Source organism: Lycorma delicatula, chromosome 1 (assembly GCF_047948215.1).
Source record: "Lycorma delicatula isolate Av1 chromosome 1, ASM4794821v1, whole genome shotgun sequence".
In the NCBI taxonomy this organism is placed as follows: domain Eukaryota; kingdom Metazoa; phylum Arthropoda; class Insecta; order Hemiptera; family Fulgoridae; genus Lycorma; species Lycorma delicatula.
Window position 1 is genome coordinate 259,529,933 of NC_134455.1, and position 23,353 is coordinate 259,553,285.

The 23,353-nt window shown below is 35.7% G+C and overlaps 1 protein-coding gene across 2 annotated transcripts in view; it reads right to left on the reverse strand.

The window, feature by feature from the left end:
- LOC142330892 (uncharacterized) overlaps positions 1 to 23,353 on the reverse strand; it is a 73,120-nt gene that overhangs the window by 26,234 nt on the left and 23,533 nt on the right. For both annotated transcript variants that reach the window (XM_075376362.1, XM_075376370.1), the window contains 3 exons: positions 20,122 to 20,310; positions 18,807 to 19,003; positions 9,883 to 9,992 (listed from right to left, as the gene is read on the reverse strand). In XM_075376362.1, the coding sequence (XP_075232477.1) occupies positions 9,883 to 9,992; positions 18,807 to 19,003; positions 20,122 to 20,310 (496 nt within the window). The remainder of the gene's footprint in view (positions 1 to 9,882; positions 9,993 to 18,806; positions 19,004 to 20,121; positions 20,311 to 23,353) is intronic.

Consider the following 23,353-nt stretch of genomic DNA (forward strand, 5'->3'; position numbering starts at 1 on the left):
TGTTCGAGGAAGATTTTTTCTGGTATGAATAGGCTCATACGTTTGTAAAGAACACATACTGCCAGTCACTTGAATTATAACAGACTTTCACTGTTTATTTCACTTGAAATTCTTGTTGTAGCTTCAGAGAAAATTATTTAGAGTTTCTTTAAAAAGAGAGGGGTTTAGCCGCTTTCAGATTTAAGCAATCAGCTGATTGTGATAGTTTGGAAAACCAGGGAATGACAGAACACAACAGGCAGCAACTTGAATATATTTCAAAGGTCATTTTGTTTACCATAAGTTTCTGTTCTCCCATGTTTATATACAGGCTTCCTGGTAATTTATGAGCACAAATTCCACATCCTCACCACAAATTCTTGAATCAAGAGAATCAGATTATAGAGATTTTCCAGATTTTAGTAGAGTGAGCAGGCATAAAAAAACGAATAGTTTGATTCATAAATCAAGCTACCTATTAGTTTTGGTAAATTTGTAGAACACAAGTGAAGATAAAATAAAATTATATTTCATCCACATAATTACATATTCTATAAAAGACAAGAAAAAAATAATAAGTATATAATTTTAATATATATATATTGTTGCGACATCGACGGAACGCCCTTGGTCAACAGCGTTGCAGTAGATTTTAGAGCGAGGGTGGACTGTGTGTGTTCATAGGTGATGAATGAAACAACACACGTTGTTGATTACTGAAGAATTGGTTGTATGATCCTTGTTGATTAAGAATTAATTCTGTAACATAAGACTTGTAACTATAACTTAACGTTAAAAATAGCAAATATAAATAAAACAAAGTAATGTTCATTCGAACAAGAATTGAGAGAGTCCAAACGGACGCGACCGCCTTGGGTCAGGTATGAGTGCAGACTGGTATAAGACGCTATGTACAGTGGTCGAGGGAGCAGCTAGTGACGAAGAGTGGCGTAATGATCAGATGACCATTTCTTGCTGTGGACACTAGCCACCGCTAGGTTTCAGCACCCGTTGTCAAGAGGGGGTGAAAACTTAACACACCGTCCACCAAATTACAATTATAATTTTTATAAAAATTACAATGAAATGACGTTAAAAGAAAAAACTCATTGATTGGATTTAGAATGATTCATATCATCCCAACCATCTAAATTTGGAATAATTGATTATTATTGTATTTATATGCTAATATTATACGTCCATATTGATAATGTGTTCATTGCTATCAACAGATCTGATGAAAAGACATGCACCATACGTGCTGCTACTTTCATAAAAAAATCCGTGTAATTGATAACTCTTACTAAAACTAATTTTAACTAATCTAGGAATCATAGAATTGAACATTTGAGTTGAGAATACAGAAAATTCCATTTTTCTGCTAACGGAGCGGGAAGAACTTCATCCCAGTGAAGGTTGGGATAACCATAACCCTTGTATGAGCACTTTAAACGAAACGATTATAGGAGCAAGTAGTCCTAAAGGATCTAACAATGAAGAAATGATTAACAAAACTGAATGTTTGCTGTAAAAAGTATTCTTATTCCTTGGTTTTAATTGATAAATGAAATCATTGCCTTGGGGATTTCAAAATAATCCATCCAAGTGTCTTGATATTTTCATCCTTATCTAATTTGATGAAAGAATCAGAATTGTCGTACATATCTGAAATGTTGGAATAGCATTTATAAATCCATATTACTAGAGCAACCCGGTGGGTTGATCCCAGACCTCTATCTCACACAGATTCTAAGAAAAAAGGGGTAAAACAAGAAAATAACTTATTTTTATTTTACTTAATATTTTTATTTTGTGAAAAATACACTTTTTTAGGTTTGGAATATTAACTTTTTGAATGTATGAATAAACAAATAAAATTTTTTGTAGTTAACTTTGTAAAGAATTAAAAGTCTGAGAAAATTTATATAAATAACGTCTATTTAAATAAAACAAATCTGAGAAGTTCAACTTTAATTACAATCAAACACAAAACTGGGACAGAAAAGTCATACGCTTTTATACAGAATGATTTTTATCATCAATGTTTTAACTACATAACGTAAATGAAAAACTGAAAATTTATAACAGAAAAAATTATTGTATGGAATTTTCCATACTTCTCGTAGTTTTTGATTTTTTCTTTTTTTTTTTTTTTTTTTTGTGTTCAGCCATTTGACTGGTTTGATGCAGCTCTCCAAGATTCCCTATCTAGTGCTATAGTCGTTTCATTTCAGTGTATACCCTCTACATCCTACATCCCTAACAATTTGTTTTACATACTCCAAACGTGGCCTGCCTACACAATTTTTTCTTTCTACCTGTCCTTCCAATATTAAAGCGACTATTCCAGGATGCCTTAATATGTGGCCTATAAGTCTGTCTCTTCTTTTAACTATATTTTTCCAAATGCTTCTTCATCAATTTGCCACAACACCTCTTCATTTGTCACGTTATCCACCCACCTGATTTTTAACATTCTCGTATAGCACCACATTTCAATAGCTTCTAATCTCTTCTTCTCAGATACTCCGATTGTCCAAGTTTCACTTCCATATAAAGCGACACTCCAAACATACACTCTCAAAAATCTTTTCCTGACATTTAAATTCATTTTTGATGTAAACAAATTATATTTCTTACTGAAGGCTCGTTTAGCTTGTGCTATTCGGCATTTTATATCGCTCCTGCTTCGTCCATCTTTAGTAATTATACTTCCCAAATAACAAAATTCTTCTACCTCCTACCTAGGACTTCATCTATGCCGTTCATTGTTTCTTCTAAATCCTTTTTACTCTCGGCTACAATTACTATATCATCAGGAAATCGTAGCATCTTTATCTTTTCACCTTGTACTGTTACTCGGAATCTAAATTGTTCCTTAACATCATCAACCGCCAGTTCCATGTAAAGATTAAAAAGTAACGGAGATAGGGAACATCCTTGTCCGACTCCCTTTCTTATTACGGCTTCTTTCTTATGTTCTTCAATTGCTACTGTTGCTGTTTGGTTCCTGTACATGTTAGCAATTGTTCTTCTATCTCTGTATTTGAACCCTAATTTTTTTAAAATGCTGAACATTTTATTCCAGTCTACGTTATCGAATGCATTTTCTAGGTCTATAAACGCCAAGTATGTTGGTTTGCTTTTCTTTAATCTTTTTAATGCATGATTTTTTATGCATGACTAGTTAAACTAATTGTTCTGTATTCTTCACATTGATCTGCCCCTGCTTTCTTTGGTATCATGACTATAACACTTTTTTTGAAGTCTGACGGAAATTCCCCTTTTTCATAAATATTACACACCAGTTTGTATAATCTATCAATCGCTTTCTCACCTGCAATGCACAGTAATTCTACAGGTATTCCGTCTATTCCAGAGCCTTTCTGCCATTCAAATCTCTTAAATTCAGATCTCAGTATTGTTTCTCCCATTTCATCCTCCTCAACTTCCTCTATAACACCATTTTCCAATTCATTTCCTTCGTATAACTCTTCAATATATTCCACCCATCTATCGACTTTACCTTTCTTATTAAATATTGGTGTCTATCTTAACACATTACTATCTTTGTTTAACACATTATTAGATTTTAATTTATGTACCCCAAAATTTTCCTTAACTTTCCTGTATGCTCCGTCTATTTTACCAATGTTCATTTCTCTTTCCACTTCTGAACACTTTTCTTTAATCCACTCTTCTTTCACCAGTTTGCACTTCCTGTTTATAGCATTTCTTAATTGCTGATAATTCCTTTTACTTTCTTCATCACTAGCATTCTTATATTTTCTACGTTCATCCATTAGCTGCAATATATCGTCTGAAACCCAAGGTTTTCTAACAGTTCTCTTTATTCTGCCTAAGTTTGCTTCTGCTGATTTAAGAATTTCCTTTTTAACATTCTCCCATTCTTCTTCTACATTTTCTACGTTATCTTTTTTACTCAGACCTCTTGCGATGTCCTCCTCAAAAAACTTCTTTACCTCCTCTTCCCCAAGCTTATCTAAATTCCACCGATTCATCTGACACCTTTTCTTCAGATTTTTAAACCCCAATCTACATTTCATTATCACCAAATTATGGTCGCTATCAATGTCTGCTCCAGGATAAGTTTTGCAGTCTACAAGTTGATTTCTAAATCTTTGCTTAACCATGATATAATTTATATGATACCTTGCAGTATCGCCTGGCTTTTTCCAAGTGTATATTCTTCTATTATGATTTTTAAATTGGGTGTTGGCAATTACTAAATTATACTTCGTGCAAAACTCTATAAGTCGGTCCCCTCTTTCATTCCTTTTGCCCAGCTCGTATTCACCCACTATATTTCCTTCCTTGCCTTTTCCAATGCTTGCATTCCAATCTCAAACTATTATTAAATTTTCATCTCCTTTTACACGTTTAATTGCTTCATCAATCTCTTCGTATACACACTCTACCTCATCATCATCATGGGCGCTTGTAGGCATATAGACGTTAACAATCGTTGTCTGTTTAGGTTTTGATTTTATCCTCATTACAATAATTCTATCGCTATGCGTCTTGAAATACTCCACTCTCCTCCCTATCTTCTTGTTCATCACGAAACCTACTCCTGCCTGCCCATTATTTGACGCTGAATTAATTACTCTAAAATCCCCTGCCCAAAAGTCGCCTTCCTCTTCCCACCGAACCTCACTAATTCCTACTATATCCACCTTCATCCCATTCAATCCCCTTTTTAAATTTTCTAGCCTACCAACCTTTTTTAAGCTTCTAACATTCCACGCTCCGACTCGCAGAATGTTATTTTTCAATCTTCTGGTGACCCTTTCCTTAGTAGTCTCCACCCGGTGATCCGAACAGGGGACTATTTTACCTCCAGAATATTTTACCAAGGAAGGCGCCTCCATTATTGTTATGTGAAAATGCAGAGAGCCACATTTTCTTGGAAAAAAAACAGCTGTAGTTTTCCATTGCTTTCAGCTGCGCAGTACTCAGAGGACTGAGCAATGTTGATATGGCCGTTTAAGTCATTGTGACTCACGCCCCTAACAACTACTGAAAGAGCTGCAGCCCTCTTTCAGGAATCATTCCTTAGTCTGGCTCTCAACAGATACCTCTCCGATATGGTTGCACCTGCGGTCCAGCTACTCTGTATCACTGAGCACTCAAGCCCCCTCACCAACGGCAAGGTCTCATGATTCATAGAGGAGGTGATTTTTTCTAAAAATTATTAAATATCAATTTGGTTATTTGATAAAGGTGCAAACATTTCTTCAATGCTATTGCCCAATGTGGCCGCCGTTCTATTTAGTGCATTACTCAACTCGGCGAATCATGCTAACGAATCAAGCACGTCTAACAGCATTGTTATTATTATGATTCATCACATCACAACGGTAGTGAGAGCAGTGTGCCATCATTTAATAACCACATCTACACTCTATTTGTAAGTGGAGTATCTTCCAAGAGTTCCATTAAATCTGTTTGCAAAGAATTCAGGTACCGCTCTCCATTGCAGCAAGAAAAAAGGGCCTGTGAGATTATCACCAAGAAGGCAACACAACACAAACGAAAAGATGCGTTGGAAATGAATTTTTTCTGCCCAAGTGTGAATATTTCGATAATTTACAATGCCATTTCTTGTATAACAGGATTCACCAGTAATTAGTATATTACACATGAAATCTGGATGATGATCACAGTTTCTTAATTAACCATCGACATAATTTCATCAGATTATCAAAATCGGGTGGTAGTAAGTAACTCTTGTACACGTGCTGTTTGGAAATTGTGTAATCGCTGCTCCCGTACGTTCACCGCACAGTTGATTGAGAAATATGAAAGACGTGACAATCTTCAAGTGCTAGAGATGGAGATAATTGTACCGCATTTAATATTGCTTCTTCAGCGTTGGAATTTCTCACAAAATGTTCACGACCGGCATCGAATCGCTGTGGTTTAAGCAAACCTGTTTCTCGAACTCGTCTCTCCAAAGCCTCAAATGTTTTACGATACAGTACTCTTCGATCTGGATAATTTTCACGCACAATAGTCAATCCATTTTTCTTTACAATAAATTAACAACATGCCCGCGTCAACTCTCCAAATGATAACAGATTTGGGATGTCGCCCATTGTGAATGACAGACCGAACAAAAATAGCAAAAAAACCGATCAGATGAATATAATCAAAAGCTAGTCGCTAAACTTTAATTGTCGATCAGCATTTATTGCAAAATTATGAAAAAAATAATATTTTTTAATATATTTTAGAAGGATGTCTTTCAAAGTCATTTTTATAATTTTTAGAATTTGCGTGTAAATTGCTCTGTTTTAAATTTTATTACATTTCCAATCTAGTTTGCGAGTTTTGTTTCTAATTCAAGTTGAACTTATCAAATTTTTGTTTAATTTTAATAGCCGTTATTTACATCAATTTTCTCAGAATTAAATTCTCTACAATGTATTGTGACTAAACTATTATTATTATTGTGACTAACGCTTTTATTCACTTTCTTAATGTTTATATTTTATGTAAACATATGTTCGAAAATGCTTTGTTTCAGAGTTACGGCTAGTGAAAACTTTAACTCTGATTTCAGCTACCCTGGTGAAATAAGTTATTTTAGGGTGTTTGACCTGAAAAATCGAATAAAATAGATCTGAGACTCGTATCTGCAGTAGTTTTTGAGAAATGTGGGGTAAAACCTAATAAACTGGAGTAAAAAACCCTTTCTTTACGGAAAATACATTTGTTAAACAGGTAATAAACTCATAAAACTTTTGAACAAAACTTGCAGAGAATTTAAATCTGAACATAATGTAACATAAGTTGAATAAAACAAAGAAAGTTGACAATTGGAATTTTATTTAGAAGCAGTACAAAGAAATCAGTTTTATTTAGAAACATTGAAAAAAAAACAGTTTTATTCAGAAACAGTTTGGCATTTTATTTAGACCAAAATGCGTTAGATGTACCACTTTATAATAAATGCTCGAAAATAAGCCCGCCAATTTCAACACATTTCTTGGCACGCTTCTGTAATGCTTTTGTTGCTCTTAGTTCTTCAGGGTTGTTCTTAAGTTGCTTAGCAGTATTCATAATGCGGAAATTAATTCCTCACGAAAATGTATTTATTTTGTATACAATATTTTTTTCATCCATCCCCAGGCGATGAAAGGTGATCATGAAATGTGATGAAAGGTGATACATGACTAGAAAGGTGATCTTTCTGGTCAGGAATATGGACATCCATGACAGATCCATTTCTCAGGGAAATGATTAACTAATTGGAAACGGCCCATGAGAAGTTCGAAGGCGAGCCATCGTGCTGGAAGTATACTTTGCATCTCGGCGATAAAGCAATACCTTCAAGCAGCTGCAGCAATTTTTCTTGAAGAAAGCGCAAGTAAATCTCAGCATTTAAGCGGCCAGGTAACATGAACGGTCCAAAATGCTGATTATGAAGAATGCCTTATCATACATTGACGCTAAATCTGTGTTGAAAACTACCTTCCACAGTTTCATGAGGATTTACTTCTGCCCATGTATACTCATTGCTAAGTTGATACCATCTCTAGTGAAATTTGCCTCTTCGGTAAACAAAACATCCTTAAAGTTGTCGATTTCTATTTCACCAGCTGCAGAACTCCAAGCGAAGCTGACCATCTCCTAGGTGTAGACGTTGAAGTGGATGTGTTTATTATAAAATTTCTAAGCGTAAAACTTGTTTTACAGGTGGGTTGTACTCGGGCGTTCGTGGTGAGAGGGGCACGTGGCTGGTGTCTGACGTTTCCTTTGTTCATAGCATTTACATTTTAGTCGTTGAGATGGAGCCGTGGACGCTAGACCAACGCCTGTACGCGTATGACAGTTTTGTGCGAAATGACGAATCCGTAACTGCTGTTCAGCGAGATTTCCGCCGTCAGTTTAATATCCATCGTAATGCAAGTGTCCCTTCTCGTAACACAATATTGCGATGGGTAAACAACCTTCAAACAAGTGGTTCAATATTGAAGAAAAAACCACCGGGTCCCCGACGAACTGCTAGCACTCCGGAGAACATCGAACGAGTAAGGGAAGCCATTGTCAGAAGCCCACGCCGCTCTATTCAGAGACATTCAGCAGCGCTTCAAATGAGCACAAGTACGGTAAGACGAATTCTACATACAGACCTGCATTTCCATCCTTACAAGATAGCTGCAGTGCAGCAGTTAAACGAGCAATCATTTTCATCTGAATGGCTTCATCAAAAAACAGAATTGCCGGTATTGGATAGAAAGAAACCAACATCAGCTTCACGAGAGACCACTTCGTAGCCCAAAGGTGACTGTCTGGTGTACAATAGGAAAGGTCGGTGTTATTGGACCATATTTTTTAACAGCTGAACGTTACATTGCGATGTTGAATACGTTTTTCATCCTTGAGTTACGAAACCGGGGAATCGATTTTCAAAATGTGTTATTCCAGCAGGATGGAGCTACAGCGCACACAGCGAGGGCAACGATGGCTGTTCTCCGTAATTTGTTTCCGGGACGGATCGTTTCCAGATTCAGTGACATTCCTTGCCCCCCTCGGTCCCCCGACTTGTGATTTTTTTCTGTGGGGGTTTCTGAAATCGCGTGTGTACGGCAATAAACCGCGTACGTTGGAGGACCTAAAGATCGCAATTCGTCATCACGTCACCCAGATTGATGTAGGCATGCTGCAAAGAATTGAGGCCAGTTACCGTGAAAGGCTACAACAATGTATTGCCCAAAATGGACATCACTTGCCTGAAATAATTTTTCGTTCATGAGTAAGTAACAACAAATGCTTTGATTTAACAAGTTTTTCAGTTCCAATAAAATTTTTTTAAAGTAAATATTCAATTTTTTATGATTATTTTAAAAACATCCGGTTCCCGTGAATGACCCTTTATTTAAATATCCTTCACAAACTATCGAATGCGGAACTCCGCTCCCCTTAGAAGGACATCGTGTATGATGCCTGGACTGCGCTGAACCGCATCGATAATTTAATCAATAACATGCTGGGTAGGTCGTTCGTAGCCGGTACGAATAGTAAGTAGTGAACCTGTTTCCCGAAGATTGCCAAAAGTCGCGCTCATTATTTTGGGATCTGTAATCGATTCGAAAAACTAACTTCATTACAAATTGGAATTTTTATTAGAAACGGTGCATTACTACATCTGTCAGAAATGTACTTATTTACAAAAACCAAATTCTTTCTTGGTGATGTGAAAAATTTGAGCAAGTTAAGGACAGCCCTGAAGAATTAAAAAGAACTACAAAAGCAGTACAGAAGTGTGCCAAGAAATGTGTTGAAAATGGCAGGTTCATTTTTGAACTTTTATTATAAACTGGTACATCTATGCACTTTGATCTAAATAAAATACCAAATTCTTTCTAAATAAAACAGTTTCTTTGTACAGTTTTTAAATAAAATTACAACTTTTCTTTTTTATTCAGCTTATCTTACAACAAGTTTTGTTTAAATTTTTTTCAGTTTATTAGCCATAAACTGATTGTACATCAAACATAAAAAAACATGGTATTTTAACCCAGTTTATTAGTTTTTACTCCAGATTTCTCAAAAACTACAGTAGATTAGATTGTGTGACCTATTTTATTTGATTTTTCAGATCAAAAACACACACACACTCTACTCACCCGGAGTAAGTGATATCCAGGTAGCACATTATTCCAGCCTTTACAGGAAAATTTTGTTACTAGACCTCATAAAGATGCAAAATCGCATTTATGAATTTGACAAGATTATATGATAATTTTGTTTAATTTTTCATTTTCAGATGCTACAGCCTGAAATATACCAGTTGCTATGGAAGCATCTGGTAATAAGGGATGCATCTTACAAAGGGTCCATTTATTTATTATGTTAATAAAATTCTGTACTTACAACTTAATTTCCTTATGAGAAGATACATTTTCATCACCATCCATGGTTGAAGGTGAAGTAGCTTTGGCATTTTCACTTGCTTGTTCTATTATCTCAACCAAAGGCAACTGCTAGAAATAGTACATAAAAGATATGTTTTATTTATATAACGTTTCATTTTCATAAATTCTACTGTATTTTTTAACCGTCAAGAGAACTTCATTCATGAATGATTGGAGTTTATGATTTTTATTACAAAAATTTTAAATATACAACAGATTAAATTTCATAACAGCACTTATAAGATTATGAAGTTCTTGTCTTTGTTGAATTCAATAACTGTATTTAAAGATATTTGATAGCGTTTAAAATTATATGATTTGTAATTCACTATCATACAAAAAAGCAATCGCTTAATATAATACATAATTAAATAGTAATTAATAATAAAACTTTATAATAATTTCTGTCATGAATTATAAAATGTCAGCCATATATTTGTATTTGATTATTATGAGATTAAAAAAGTACAAATATTTTCTGAGATCCTAATACAGTAATAAAATAGAACTTACCAAATGAGGCACATCTTATGATCTTAAACTATTTTCAATTTAATCAAAATATATTAAATTATTAATGCAGTTATAACATAGAATATATAAACAAAAAAAAAAAAAAAAAAAAAATATATATATATATATATATATATATATATATATATATAAAGGATACAATTGAATTGATTTTTCTTGCAAACATTAATGTAGATCTCAAAATCATTAAATTGTAGCTTCTCAGTAAATAATAATGTAAAAAGTTATATAAGATGCAATTACTTCCCCTTTTTAGATACAAGCAATTGTTAACAATCAACGACCACTCATGCTTCTAAATGTCTATTGTGTCTGACATTTCAAGAAGCACATTTACTTAGGACGAAGTACAAAAAAGTCATGAGGTGGGGTTATTACAACAGTTGAAATAAGTGTATTTCAGTTGTTGATAATAGTTGATAATATAACAGACAAATAAATGTTAAATTCTCATAGTGAAGATCAATGACTGAAAAATAGCCCACCAGAAAATGGTGGAATCCATTCTTAACATCATGAATGGGCTTGATGTGGAATAATCAGCAAATCAAACATGTGCTCTATGACCAACCACACAGCAACATACAAAGGTCTTCATTCTTCTTACTAATCTGTGTAGATTAATAATTGGTCAACAATCAGCTAGAGAGAAATTTACAGACTCCTATTCAGACATCAGGCGACTATAATTTTTTAATTATACCGCTTTCATATCAATTATTAAAAACACTGGAAAAAAGAAACAGTGTTTTTTACATATGTTGTGTGATGCTTCCAGATGATCTTATAGCAGCTACTGTGCAGCTATTTTTTCAGAGGAGTTGTAAGTATCATTTTTAATGGCAATCTTACTGAAGTGATCAGAAACCTATTGTGTGATAAAACAGTATATTTGTTTTTTAATTCAAATTTTATTTTCAAAAAAATAAACTGTGTAAGTGCTTTTTATTTGAGCACGTTGAGTTTTATGCAGTGATTTGTGAAGGAGTTCTGCTGTTTGTAATGATTGAATATGTCTCTCCATTTGTGGATAAGTATGCAGGCAGACTAAAGTACAGTTTATTAGTCTGGTACAGTTTATTAGTCTGATGCAGTTTGTTAGTCTGGTGCAGTTTATTGTTTGCCTTCATTTAGCTAAATATTTCTATGATGAAAAATATTACTATTATGTTGCATACTCTGCAACTTGGCCCTTACTAAGTTTATAATACTGTGAACTGTGTATAAATTTCTAGTTACACAACTGTAAACATCACTAGCAGTAGCATACTGAGAAGTAAAAGTGTGACATAAGGGCAAAATACCATTGGTCCAGATTTCATTTCATGTATAATTTCCCTTAGATTACTAGTTAAACAATCCCAAGTGAAGTTTCTCTGTTTGCCGTTTGCACTTATTGTGAGAGTAATCAAAGACTGTAAAAGAATTTAACAAGTACTTTGTTGTATATAATATTCATTTGGTTTAATTAAACAATGTAATTAGAGAAAAGTCCATTTTTATTGTAGATGAGTGTTTTCATTTTTTCTTTTCTTTGGGGGGCATCTACACTATGGTCATTAGCCCTCATCCAATTAATCTTGTCAAGCAGATTATGATAAAAACAGTTGTTATAAAACAATAAAGACCCAGAAAAACATGAGATGACAAGGGTGTATTGGGCCCTTTCAACATACAATCCATCTCTAAAAGAAAGGTCAAAACTATCAAAATGGGTTTTAAAGGGCCCGAAATTATTAAGAACACATCCTTAAAAGAATTTGTCTAACTTAGAATAACTTGCTTCATAATATTTATCAACTAGAATTTCCCTTAGCCTTATCTTTTTATGTCTTTTCTCTATCATCCTGGGGGCCTCCTCCTTTAATGATGACATGTCTGAGGCCTCAATCTTCATCCATCTCCAATGAGACAGCGGATATTTTGCAGCCCGCATCAGACGATATTGGTTCAAGTGGAGCAGGGACTATTGCCAAGTCTAGGACTGGATGCACTTCCTGCTGTAGATTTTGAGTAGGTAAAATGCTTAACCTCTCTGTACTTTTGGGGGCTCCATTGCTACTCACTCAACAATCTCTTTATGCACTATCATTATCTCACCTTCTTTCTGGATTCCCTAAATTGGGATTTCCTTTATTTGAACTTTAACCTATGGTACATTAGATTCAAGCTTTTAAGCTTTTCAAGCTTTCTGGGTTTACTTCATTTTCCTTCACCTTATGATTAGTCAAAGGTTCATTCCTAGGTTAAAAAGAACTCTCTTGTTTGGAGATCTTTTTTGAGCTGGATTTGGGCTGCTTGCTCTGGTTGGTTGAAAAAAAATTATTCTCAAAAGTGAGAAATGGAAAGTTTTCAATTCTCATTGATAATAGCTGTTTAACGTACTTACTAGCCAACGCCCGCCCTTGGCTGTTGAGCCATTTGGCAACATGCTGATCAATAAAGACGGCTTCTGTGAACTCTGGACTCTCATCCAGCTGAATATGGTCCAGGGCCAGACAATCTTTCAGGTGATCAGCATTCATTGTCTAGCAACCACACAGGGGACATGCAGGATATGGAAGCACATGGATACGATCGCTTCTCGGCCTCTTAGCTAAGATCAAAGTGTAGCACATGGATGCAGTGAAGGTGACAAGCAAGGTAGTCGTGCCAGTTTTTGGTCGTAAGGCGGCTACGCTGACCGCTGACCGCACGCGATTGTGTTTATAGGGCCGTCAGTGACCAAAGTTTCCAATCTCCTACTAGCAGCAATCTCGGAGAGGCGCTGTTTGTTCAATCTGTCAACCGCCGCATCGACCAGTGCCCTGGATGAACGCAAGGACGTGGGGTCACTAGGGTAGAGTAGAGTTGTTCCTAAATTGGCCGGTTTATCGGCTTCTTTGTTTCCACGTATGTTGACATGACTGAGTATCCACTTAAACAATAGTGTCCACCCACGAGTTCCCAGGTTTTCCAATACTATACTCAACCGTCCACCAGGCAGAGTTCGTTTGGGTGTTGCGCGATAGATTATATATAGCGGCTTGGGAGTCGATCAAAAACACTGTTTTCAAAGGAGAAACTAAATATTCCAATTCGGCCACAGCGGTGTGCACTGCTCCAACTTCGCAATCATAATTGCCAAGGGGGGCACCTACGGCCATATGTCCCCGGAAAAGATGCCAGTAGTAACAAGCTCCTGTCTCTCCACTACCTGAAACTGAAGATCCGTCAATGTAGACATGAATCCATTCGTCCTTCAGATATTCCTTTTGAATAGATTGTAGGGCTTAGCTGCTTCAATTCATGTTGTGTGTTTTGACGTCGAATGGTTCTTGAGTTGGTAGCGAGCTCGAGGTAAGTGGTTTAAGAAGTCCTGTCTCGTGCACAGGGGTGCAATGTCCACGGGTGGAATATCATATTTCTCATCCTAGAAGCAACTTGCTGGTAGTTAGTCCATTGTTGCTTACATACTCGCCTAAAACGCTCCCAGGATCGCAATGCTAGAAGGTGGTTTTTGAACAGACATTTAAGCAGACCTCGAGTGAAGAGGTGGATCCAGTGGTTACCCAGAAAAGTAGGTCGTCTGCATAAATGAGTGCCTGGACGCCAGACAAACTTCTTACCGCATCCAGGATGTCATTTATCATGATATTAAATAGCAAACAGCTCAAGACGGCTCCCTGGGCTAGTCCTTCCGTTGAATACGAAATCTCGATGTGCAGTTGGAATATTAAACCCAATCTGTCTTTGGGACAGGAACGAATTTACCCACATAGACAGGTTTCCAGAGATTCCCTGTCCGGCAAGCTTATGTATGAGCATGGGCCGCCAGATGATGTCATAAAAGCGGCCTTCAGGACCACTAGTACTGCCAATTTTGACATTTTCCTGTGTAATCCGTCCTTAACATGTGTAAAATCGGTTACGTGGTTCATTGTGCTGCGATGCTTGCGGAATCCCGACTGACCATTGTCAATGAGCTTTCGTGCTTCAAAAAACTGATTTACACGGTTCGCAATCATCCGCTTCACCATGTTACAGAAACCACTCGTCAAAGATATTGGTCGATAACTCTCAATCTTCTTGAGTTTGTCTGGTTTCAGTAAAAGAACTATTTCGGCCTTTCTCCATTGTTGTGATACGTGCCTTTCCAAAGTCTAAATTTATGGCGGCTATAACAGATTTCTTAGCGGCATCGCCAATGTGAATTAAAAACTCGCGCCATCAATTCCCGCAGATGTTTTTTTCTGCAAGGGATCACTCTCCAGTAAAGCAATAGTAAAGGGAGCACCCCTTTTGAGCTTTTGAGTCCTCTTGTTCAACCATGAGGTCAATGGACGTTTAGTCAGTGTTCTGGTGATGGCTTTATCTCCATGGACACGGCTCACATCTATTGGGTCGGAAAAATTGATTGGCACACTGAAAGGATTGCTGCGGCATTGGAGGGTTGTCATTGTTAACTGCAAAAGCTGTCGGCGGAAAGATGACTGCACAGCCAATGGGCATGGGATACACCATGTAGCCGTGAGGTGTAGTGGCGTTTTGACGAGGGCAGAATTTTTTTTCCTCTCTACTCACCTGAGGCGGTCCGACTGTTTGGTATTACGCCACCCAGAGAAGTGTCTGTTTACTCTAACAAGCCTCCCCACTTGACCGGCTCGCCGGTCAGCTCTTTTGAGTTATTTTTTGCTGCTCTTTAGACACCACACTCATACATTTCTGTCGAGACGTGATGTCGGGTCTTTTCTCTTTTTTTTTTAGTGTCCTAGCATCTCCTGCAGTCCCCCAGTGGATCTTTGAAGCCGACACACCAAGGCATGTCGGCCCTCACCACTGAGGCTATCTGCCCTACCCTACTCTAAAATTCCCTTCGCCGCTCCTCTATTTCCTTTTGCTTGATCACTTGTCTTATAGTCATCCACCCATTTCCACTGCAATTCATTGCCGAGCATGTAAGTTATCAATTCTACCGGTTTTTTCCCTGCGACTTCAGCATCATATCTCAAGGTGTTGTTCCATTTACCACAATCAAAAAAGGTATGTTCAGCGGTGTCATCCTCGTTGCAGTACATGCATTTGGGTTCTGATCTTCTTCCGATCCTATATAGATAATCATTGAAGTTACCATGGCCAGTAAACAGCTACGATGTGTAGTAATTGATCTCGCCAAACCTTCTGCTATGCCAAGCTAGTAAGTCTGGTATTAGCTCCTTAGTTCGTCTAGCAACTCCCTCTTCTCTCCATCTATTCTTCCATCTTTCCATTAGCCTGTTTCCATTAGCCTCATGTCTATCTAAGCCCTGTGCTATCTCTCTTCTTTCTTCAACTTGCAATTCAAGCGGAGGTGTGGAAGAGAGTACACACAACGCCTCATATGAAACTGTCCCATAAGCTGAAATCACCCCTAGTAATAGCTTCCTATAGACTCTGACCATTCTTATCAGATTTCTCTTATAACTTAGAGAAGGCCCCCAGACTGGCACAGCATATAACATAGAGGAAGTCACTATGTTATATATAACATATAAAACATAGTTATATATAACATATTATATAAAGTATATATATAACATGTTATATATAACATATGAAACTGATACTATCAGTTTCCTTTTGGACGCTTTTAGAGCTCTCTGCGAAGTTAAAATAATGTTGAGCGCCTTAGCCATATTTTCTGCCTTCTTGCAGCTGCTAATAATGTGTTTGGTAAACTGACAATTCTTCTCAAATGTCACCCCTAGGTATTTTAGCTTACGTACCTCGTTTATTCTTTCTCCCTCTATCGTTAGATTAATCGGTTCAATCTTTCTCCTGCCTGTTAGTAAGATTTGAATGAGCAAACGACACTGTCGGCGGGATGGCAACTGCACTGCCGAGGGCATGGGATAACATACAGCCGTGAGGTGTAGCGGCATCTTGACGATGGTTTATGAGGTAAATGTCACGCGGGACTCTGCGATGGAACCGAGTGGGAGTAGGAGGTCTGTCCGTCTTTCCCTAGTGGACCAGACCGGAGTCCATAATTTAATTTAACCAAGTCTGGGGTTTGAACTTTTGTTGAGTTCAGTAAGCTAAGACTAAATTTCGTTGTTGCTATCAACGTCTTTGGTGGTATGTTGTGTTTAATTTGCCTCGATTTACGAGAAATTCACGAAATTGGCTCATAAATAGAACTAGGCGCGGGGTTCGTGCTTCCGCGAACTGGTTAGCGAAACTAGGTTAGGATACGATGTAGGACTTTCAAGATGTCCGGACGAGGCCTACAGCGAAGGCAAAAGCTGAGTTAATAAATTACCGATGCAAATGTCTACAGAGGCATTTACATCGATGGCATTCCAACGAGGCCAGGCTTATTACTATGAGATGTAAAAAGTCAAGAGGGCGTTAGACGACTCCCGTTAAAGCCTAACAGAGCTATGAACGGGGGGGGGGGGGGGATGGCGACCGGAACGTCACTAGGCGGGTGTCTTCCCCTACGGGGTTGGGATGTCGTTGTTAAGCCGGGAGATGTATTTGTGAGCTTAGGTACCATTTCTTCCTGAAATACAATGTAGCAATAAAATCCCAGAAAGCAGACCGCTTGGCTTTTTTGATGTCAGTGTGAAGCTCAGCTTGGTATTTCCTAAGTAACCTGAGGTCCTTGGGTGCTTTGTTCTTTCGGATGTGCGGCGGCTGTTTTCTCTCTTTTCTTCAGGTTGGATAATGTGGAGTTCCAGAACAGTTTAAAGTTTTTCACCTGTCCACGCGGTACGCACTGTCGTGCACAGTCCAGTAAGGCTTTATTAATTGTGTTCATAGTCTTTTCAGGGAAGTCAGAAAGTCTTACCAGTACCTCAGAAAGAACCGCATCCGTGCACATTCGGAACTTGTCTCAATCAGCCTTTTTGAAATTTCAGCGCGGAGCCGGGCAGTTATTGTAAGGTGTCTTGTCTGTAAGTGAACTGACAAGAATGGATCTATGGCCGCATGCGCCGGCGTCATCGAGAAGTTTAAATTTTGTTTTACCAGAAATATGAGGGTGGGTGACAATCAGATTCGGCCTTGACGTTTGATCCGAAAATGACAAGAAAGTTGGAGGCGCTTCCAAAACCACTAATTGGTTACTATCAGTTATTTCCTCCAGAGTCCTCCCAGGCACGGTGACTAATCAGACCTTATCTCCGACGAGAATACTGGTAGCCTGGATTGATGCTTCAACCGCTTCGAAAGAGGGGACGTTACCAGGAGAGTTGTTAAGCGTTGTTCATTATTCCACACCTCGACCTTAACGGCTTCGAGCTTGTTCTTGTTCCGCCATCTTACTTTCTCAAAAGTTACTCTGAAAAGTAATTTGTTAAAAGGCGAAGGTACCGCCGTGGACTCACGGTGAACGGACGAACTTCTAATTTGTAATTAAACCAACGTTATTTTTTTGGGATACTAGGATTTGTTAATGGTCAGGACATGCGACGCGGAGGGTAGAACTTCTCCATTGCTTTGTGTGTTCAATCGTCATCACGTTACAACCCCTTGTTCATAAAGTCCCTGCACACAACTACTCCCTGTGAGGTAATTAAGAGTACCACGCGGTCTTATCTCAATGTCCATGGATCCAATCTATCAGCCAGCCCCTCACAGATTTAGTCCAGCCCGGGGAGTGAGGTACTGCCTGACCTGCTATACCGACGTCTCGGGGCTCGCACGTAGCGGTAAGGGATCAAATATCCTTACCTATGGGACAGTCTCTGCCAAGGGCCAAAGTGTGTGATTAATGTTGAACGGCTCTTCAGCAGAGCCAGCTCATCAGCCTAGCCCCAACCCAATTTACACAACTGGGAGGGAGAGAAGCACTCCCCGTTCGTACTCTACTCAACGACGGCATAACAACCGAGGATCACAATCGCGACCACATTAACGTGTAAGTATCAAAGTACCACGTCGTAGCCGCTCGGCCGTGTGCGTATAACTGTGCGACGTGGGAGGGGGGTAGCATTTTGTCCAAGGCATTATTTTTATAATTATTATATTGTATTTGCATATGATAACATTATAAGTTCATCAAGTGCACATTTCTTGTTTCAGAATGTCTTTGGCAGGTCTGTAATAAATCTTTTTCTAATATAAATGATTTTTTCTATTTATTTAGAACTTTTTATTAATGAGTTTCTGTGTGTACAATCTTTTTTATACAAAAAAGGTAAATTTTTTTTTAATGAATGATAAAAAACTTTACCTTTCCAGGTACTGAACCTAGGAAAAATTGAATAAACTGTGAGAGCTAGCATCTACACTACACCAACTGGGTGCCTTGTAACATAATATGAAATTAAGCAATTAACTAATACTAATTATATCTACTTCATTTTTCTGAACATCAAAAGTTACCTGATTATTCTCATCAGCTTCTGTAATAAAATCCTTAAAAATTGCCATGGTGGTTTTTAATTTTGGTCGAACAAGTTTGGTTATTTTGACACAATCTTTTAAATTATGTGATTCCTGCTTTCTTGTCAAGGGATTATAATTAGTTTTACTACATTCTAATTTTTCTGCATTGTTCACATTTTCTGGGGGCAATGTCTCTGCAAAAAATAAATCATATAATTACATAATGCTGAACTGGCAGAAGAAAAAAGATAAATTTTTAATCAGAAAGGCACTAGAGGAAGGAAATGGTTTTTTAGTAATATGATTAATTTCAAAATATTTTGAAGAATAAAAACAGTTTTTTTCTGAGAAAAGGCACCTAGAGCAGGTGGAGCAATGTGGATAACTCAGCTATCTTTGTCCAAATCAGCCAGCCCACAAACAATTCAATCCAATACAGCCCACAAACAAATTTGATTTGATCACAAATTTGATGATTGTTGAGAGTAGGATGGATGTTTTTTGTGATAAAGACAAATGCTACTTATTATTCAAACCTTTTAGTTCCTTTTTTATCCATTGAAAGAACTTCCATGTTATGTTAACAAGTTGCTCATCAATTGTTTACCATAGTCAAAGTTATATTATTATATTCATTCCATTTTCCATGCTTTAAAAAAATAATCTTTTTTTTTAAATTTGCTCACCTCAGGTTGAACATCTACTCCTAAGAGATGAGAGGGATGTCAGGTTGATCTTTGAACTATTTTACAATTGATAATTTAAATTAGATATTTTACAATTGTTCTTATTTATTTTACTTTTTCACTTGTATTTTTATAGTTGCTACTTAGTAAGAAAAACTACATTTTATGTTCAACATGCTAAATATATTATTTGTAGAAAATATGAACTTAAACAATTAGAAGTAATTAGATATAAATGGAAATTAATTTTTAATATATTTTAATTCTAATTTGTTTTAATGTTTGCTTTTTTTAACAAAGCACTCATACTATTAGTAAGAATGCATGATTTCCTATATGCATAATTTTCCAACCTTCTGGTTGACCACATTTGTAAAAAATGTGCAGTTAAATAACAAATTTGACATTTTTGTTTTAAAACTTAATTTTCTTTAATTTTTATTTTTTAAAGAGTGATAAAATGAATTTTTGAGTTTCTAGAAATAAAATTTTATTAAACGTCATGCTGCAAAATGAAAATAATCCATCTTACTAATTCCACAATTAACAGCACTACAAACAGAAACTTTATGTACATTTTCATATATTTTGTATAATACTGTGTGAATGTAGATTTTTATATTTACCCTTAGAAGATATTCTTTGCAAACTTTTGAGTGTGTTAAATGAGTCGTTTTCTGAACAGACTTCATATTCTTTCCATTCTTTTTGTAGAAACTGTATTACTGCTGTAGAACCCTTTTCTAGGACATTTTTAGGTGGATATAATAGTGGATTCCTTAGTAGTTGAAGCCCTCGAAGATTAGGAACAGAACCTTTAAAACAGAGTGGTTATTAAATAAGTTGTAAAATCAGGTACTTAACAGAATAGTTCAGCAATTAGGTTTTAAATTTTCCAATCTTAATTATCATAAAATAAGTTTTGATGCTGCGTGTAGCAAATGAAACACTTTTACATTTAAAAAAAAATATAGGTACTAATATTATTATGTCAACTTAAAACTTGCAATTCCTTTTTCTGCTTATACTTTATAATTACATTTTTTGTGTTTTAGTGAATAAGGTCTGTTGATCTCCAAGTAATATTCATACTTATCCTTAGTGTATTAATTACAAATAAAAACTTGTCTAAATAAATTTTATAATTATATTAAACCTTTTTTCTGTTACTTTTAACGTGTTTAATCTATCTGAAAAATATCTGAAGGAATATGACCATCTAAGCATAACAAGCTTTTCATTTTCAGAATGGTGAATTTTAATGTTTCAGTATTCCAATATAATACATAAAAAATTAATTTTAAGTGTTTAAATTTAGAGTTGATTTTGTTCATCTGTTTTTTTTTTTTGACTGGTGGTTTTATATTTCTGGTAAATTAATTGTCTATTGTTAACATTATATTATTTTTAACCCTCATTAAAAAAAAAAAAAAGGAAGAACTGAACGATACAGGGTACTATGCATTACACTGCAGTGTACTATGTATTACACTGCATACACTTACAGTACAGATGTATGGATGCTAAGTTTCAGTATTTTTTCCAACTATTTAACCATAGCTTTGTGACTTTCCAATATACAACTTCATGGAGCTCGTTTCTTGTTTTTCACAAACATTAATTTTTACAGCCTTAGTAATTTTAGTTTCAGTAACTGCTAGAGAAGAAAGATGAAAAATTATAATACAATTATGGACAGTTTTACCACTCTTGCTCCTTCAGTGATATAACTAAATATAAATTACTCTTTTCAATTGTGTTTTTTTAAAATAATATTGGGTTATTAACTCAAAAATGGAACTTTCAAGCCCTAAAAGGAGCAAGAGGTTTTTTGTTAAAATTTCCCAAAATTATACTTTTTTTTCATAAATAGAAAGTGTTTCTTCCAATATTAACCTCTAAATAACATTGCTGACACCTTTAATTGCATGTCATACTTGAAAGTAATCATACATTCCTAATAATCTATTCATATAAGTAATTTTACAATTAGAAAAATCTAACCTCAGCATTACCCAGAGAAAATATCTATAACTAATGCTTTATATCGATATAATTGCTTCTATGATATGTTTGAACAGCCCAACATTGATATTTTCTATGTTTTTAAATTATTGATATCCTCATTAATATTTGATATTTATTATTTTATTTGAATTATTTCTGAGTTCCAACTAATCCCAAACCTAAAACTGGCTAGGAGGGAAAAAATTTGCAGTGAAATATGACAACTTTGTAAATACTTTTTTTTTATAAAAGTGATAAAACTGTTTTGTAATATCGATTGGCAGCAGATGCTAAAAAAAGAGATTATGTTGAAAAGCAAGTATCTACCAAACAAACAGCTAAATCTATTTTATACAATTAAGATGCAAGACATAAAAAAAGAAAATTAAACAAAAATATTACTTGTAAAATTTCTAATCTCTTTGGCAGAATGGTAGCATCTCTGCCTTTCGTTTGAGGTCCTGGGTTCAAATCCCAGTCAGGCATGGCATTTTGTATGCTACAAAATTTCATTTCCATATTCTTAATGTACAAGCTTCAAAGCTTCTGTAGTGAAATAATTCATCAATAAAAAAAATGAATTCACTTTAAGAACCTTTTTTTAAGGATGACCAAACACAAAAACTGTACTAAAACTTAAAATACTCCACCTATGTAGCTAAGTAATAAAAACCAAGTCATGAAATTTCATGGAATATATAAATTAATTAAAACAAAATAAATTTTTCTACAAGGACATAAAATGAAATCAACTGTGAAAATAAAATTGCATTGGCAATAAATATGCAGCAAGTACCTTTATACTGTGAAATCCATCAAATAATTACACATCATGCTTTCTAACACATCAAATAATTGAAATAGAAGCATTACGGCGACACCACAAACTAAAGAATTTATTAAACCGTAACTGGTATAAAATTTTATCACTAAGAAAATTAGAGTACTAAAGAAATAAAAAAAAAAAAAAGAAATAAGTGAGGAAAAGATAAAAAATATAAAAAATAAAGATATTCAAAATGATTTCACATTCAGATGAATAAGATGAAAGCAAGTAAATAAGAAGGAACTATTTAAAGGACTCTCTGAAAAGTTAAAAGTAACATAATACATTGTATATGGTCAAATCAGTCTGACATGATGAAGAACCATGAGTATGGCATATTAGCAGGAAATATGCAGCACTGATGAGGAAGACTGAACATATCTGTAACATACTACATACTAACATACTACAAAGATACATATATGATATTAATCTGTTTAAAACAGTCACTATTAATCACTGTGGGTTACCTTGGAAAGGAAGTTTGCAAAATTTCTGTTAACATAAGTAGTTCATATTGCTTGGTTTATATGTAATCAAATGAAGATGAAAATGAAGTGGTGGATATTCCCACAGGATATAAGCATGCAGTTGGTAAGTGAATGAAGCTAGGTTAGTTCAAGTTTAGTAATACAAATCTACACTAAGCTTAAACATTCTGAACATACTGAAGCTGATATCAAAGATATGCTAATCATTTCAAAAACAACTAATTTTCAAATTCCTTTAGGGGAAAGTAAATGTTCTGCTTTTATATGAAATTTCAATGTTCTTGTTGTTGATTCCGTTGTTGGCTGAGAAAAGTCTTGCCATACTCTGATCAAATGCTTACTACTGGACTAGAGCAGAATGCACTGTTAAAAGTCAAAAACTATTGCTTTGGGTGGGATCTAACATTGTAAGTGCCATTCATCAAACAAAGGAGTAGATCACGAATCCATAATTCAATCGAGAGGATCTGTAAAGCTTAACCATAGATGTTCCCAGTTTGCAACCTTATTTTGAAATGCTGCACTTCTAAGTAT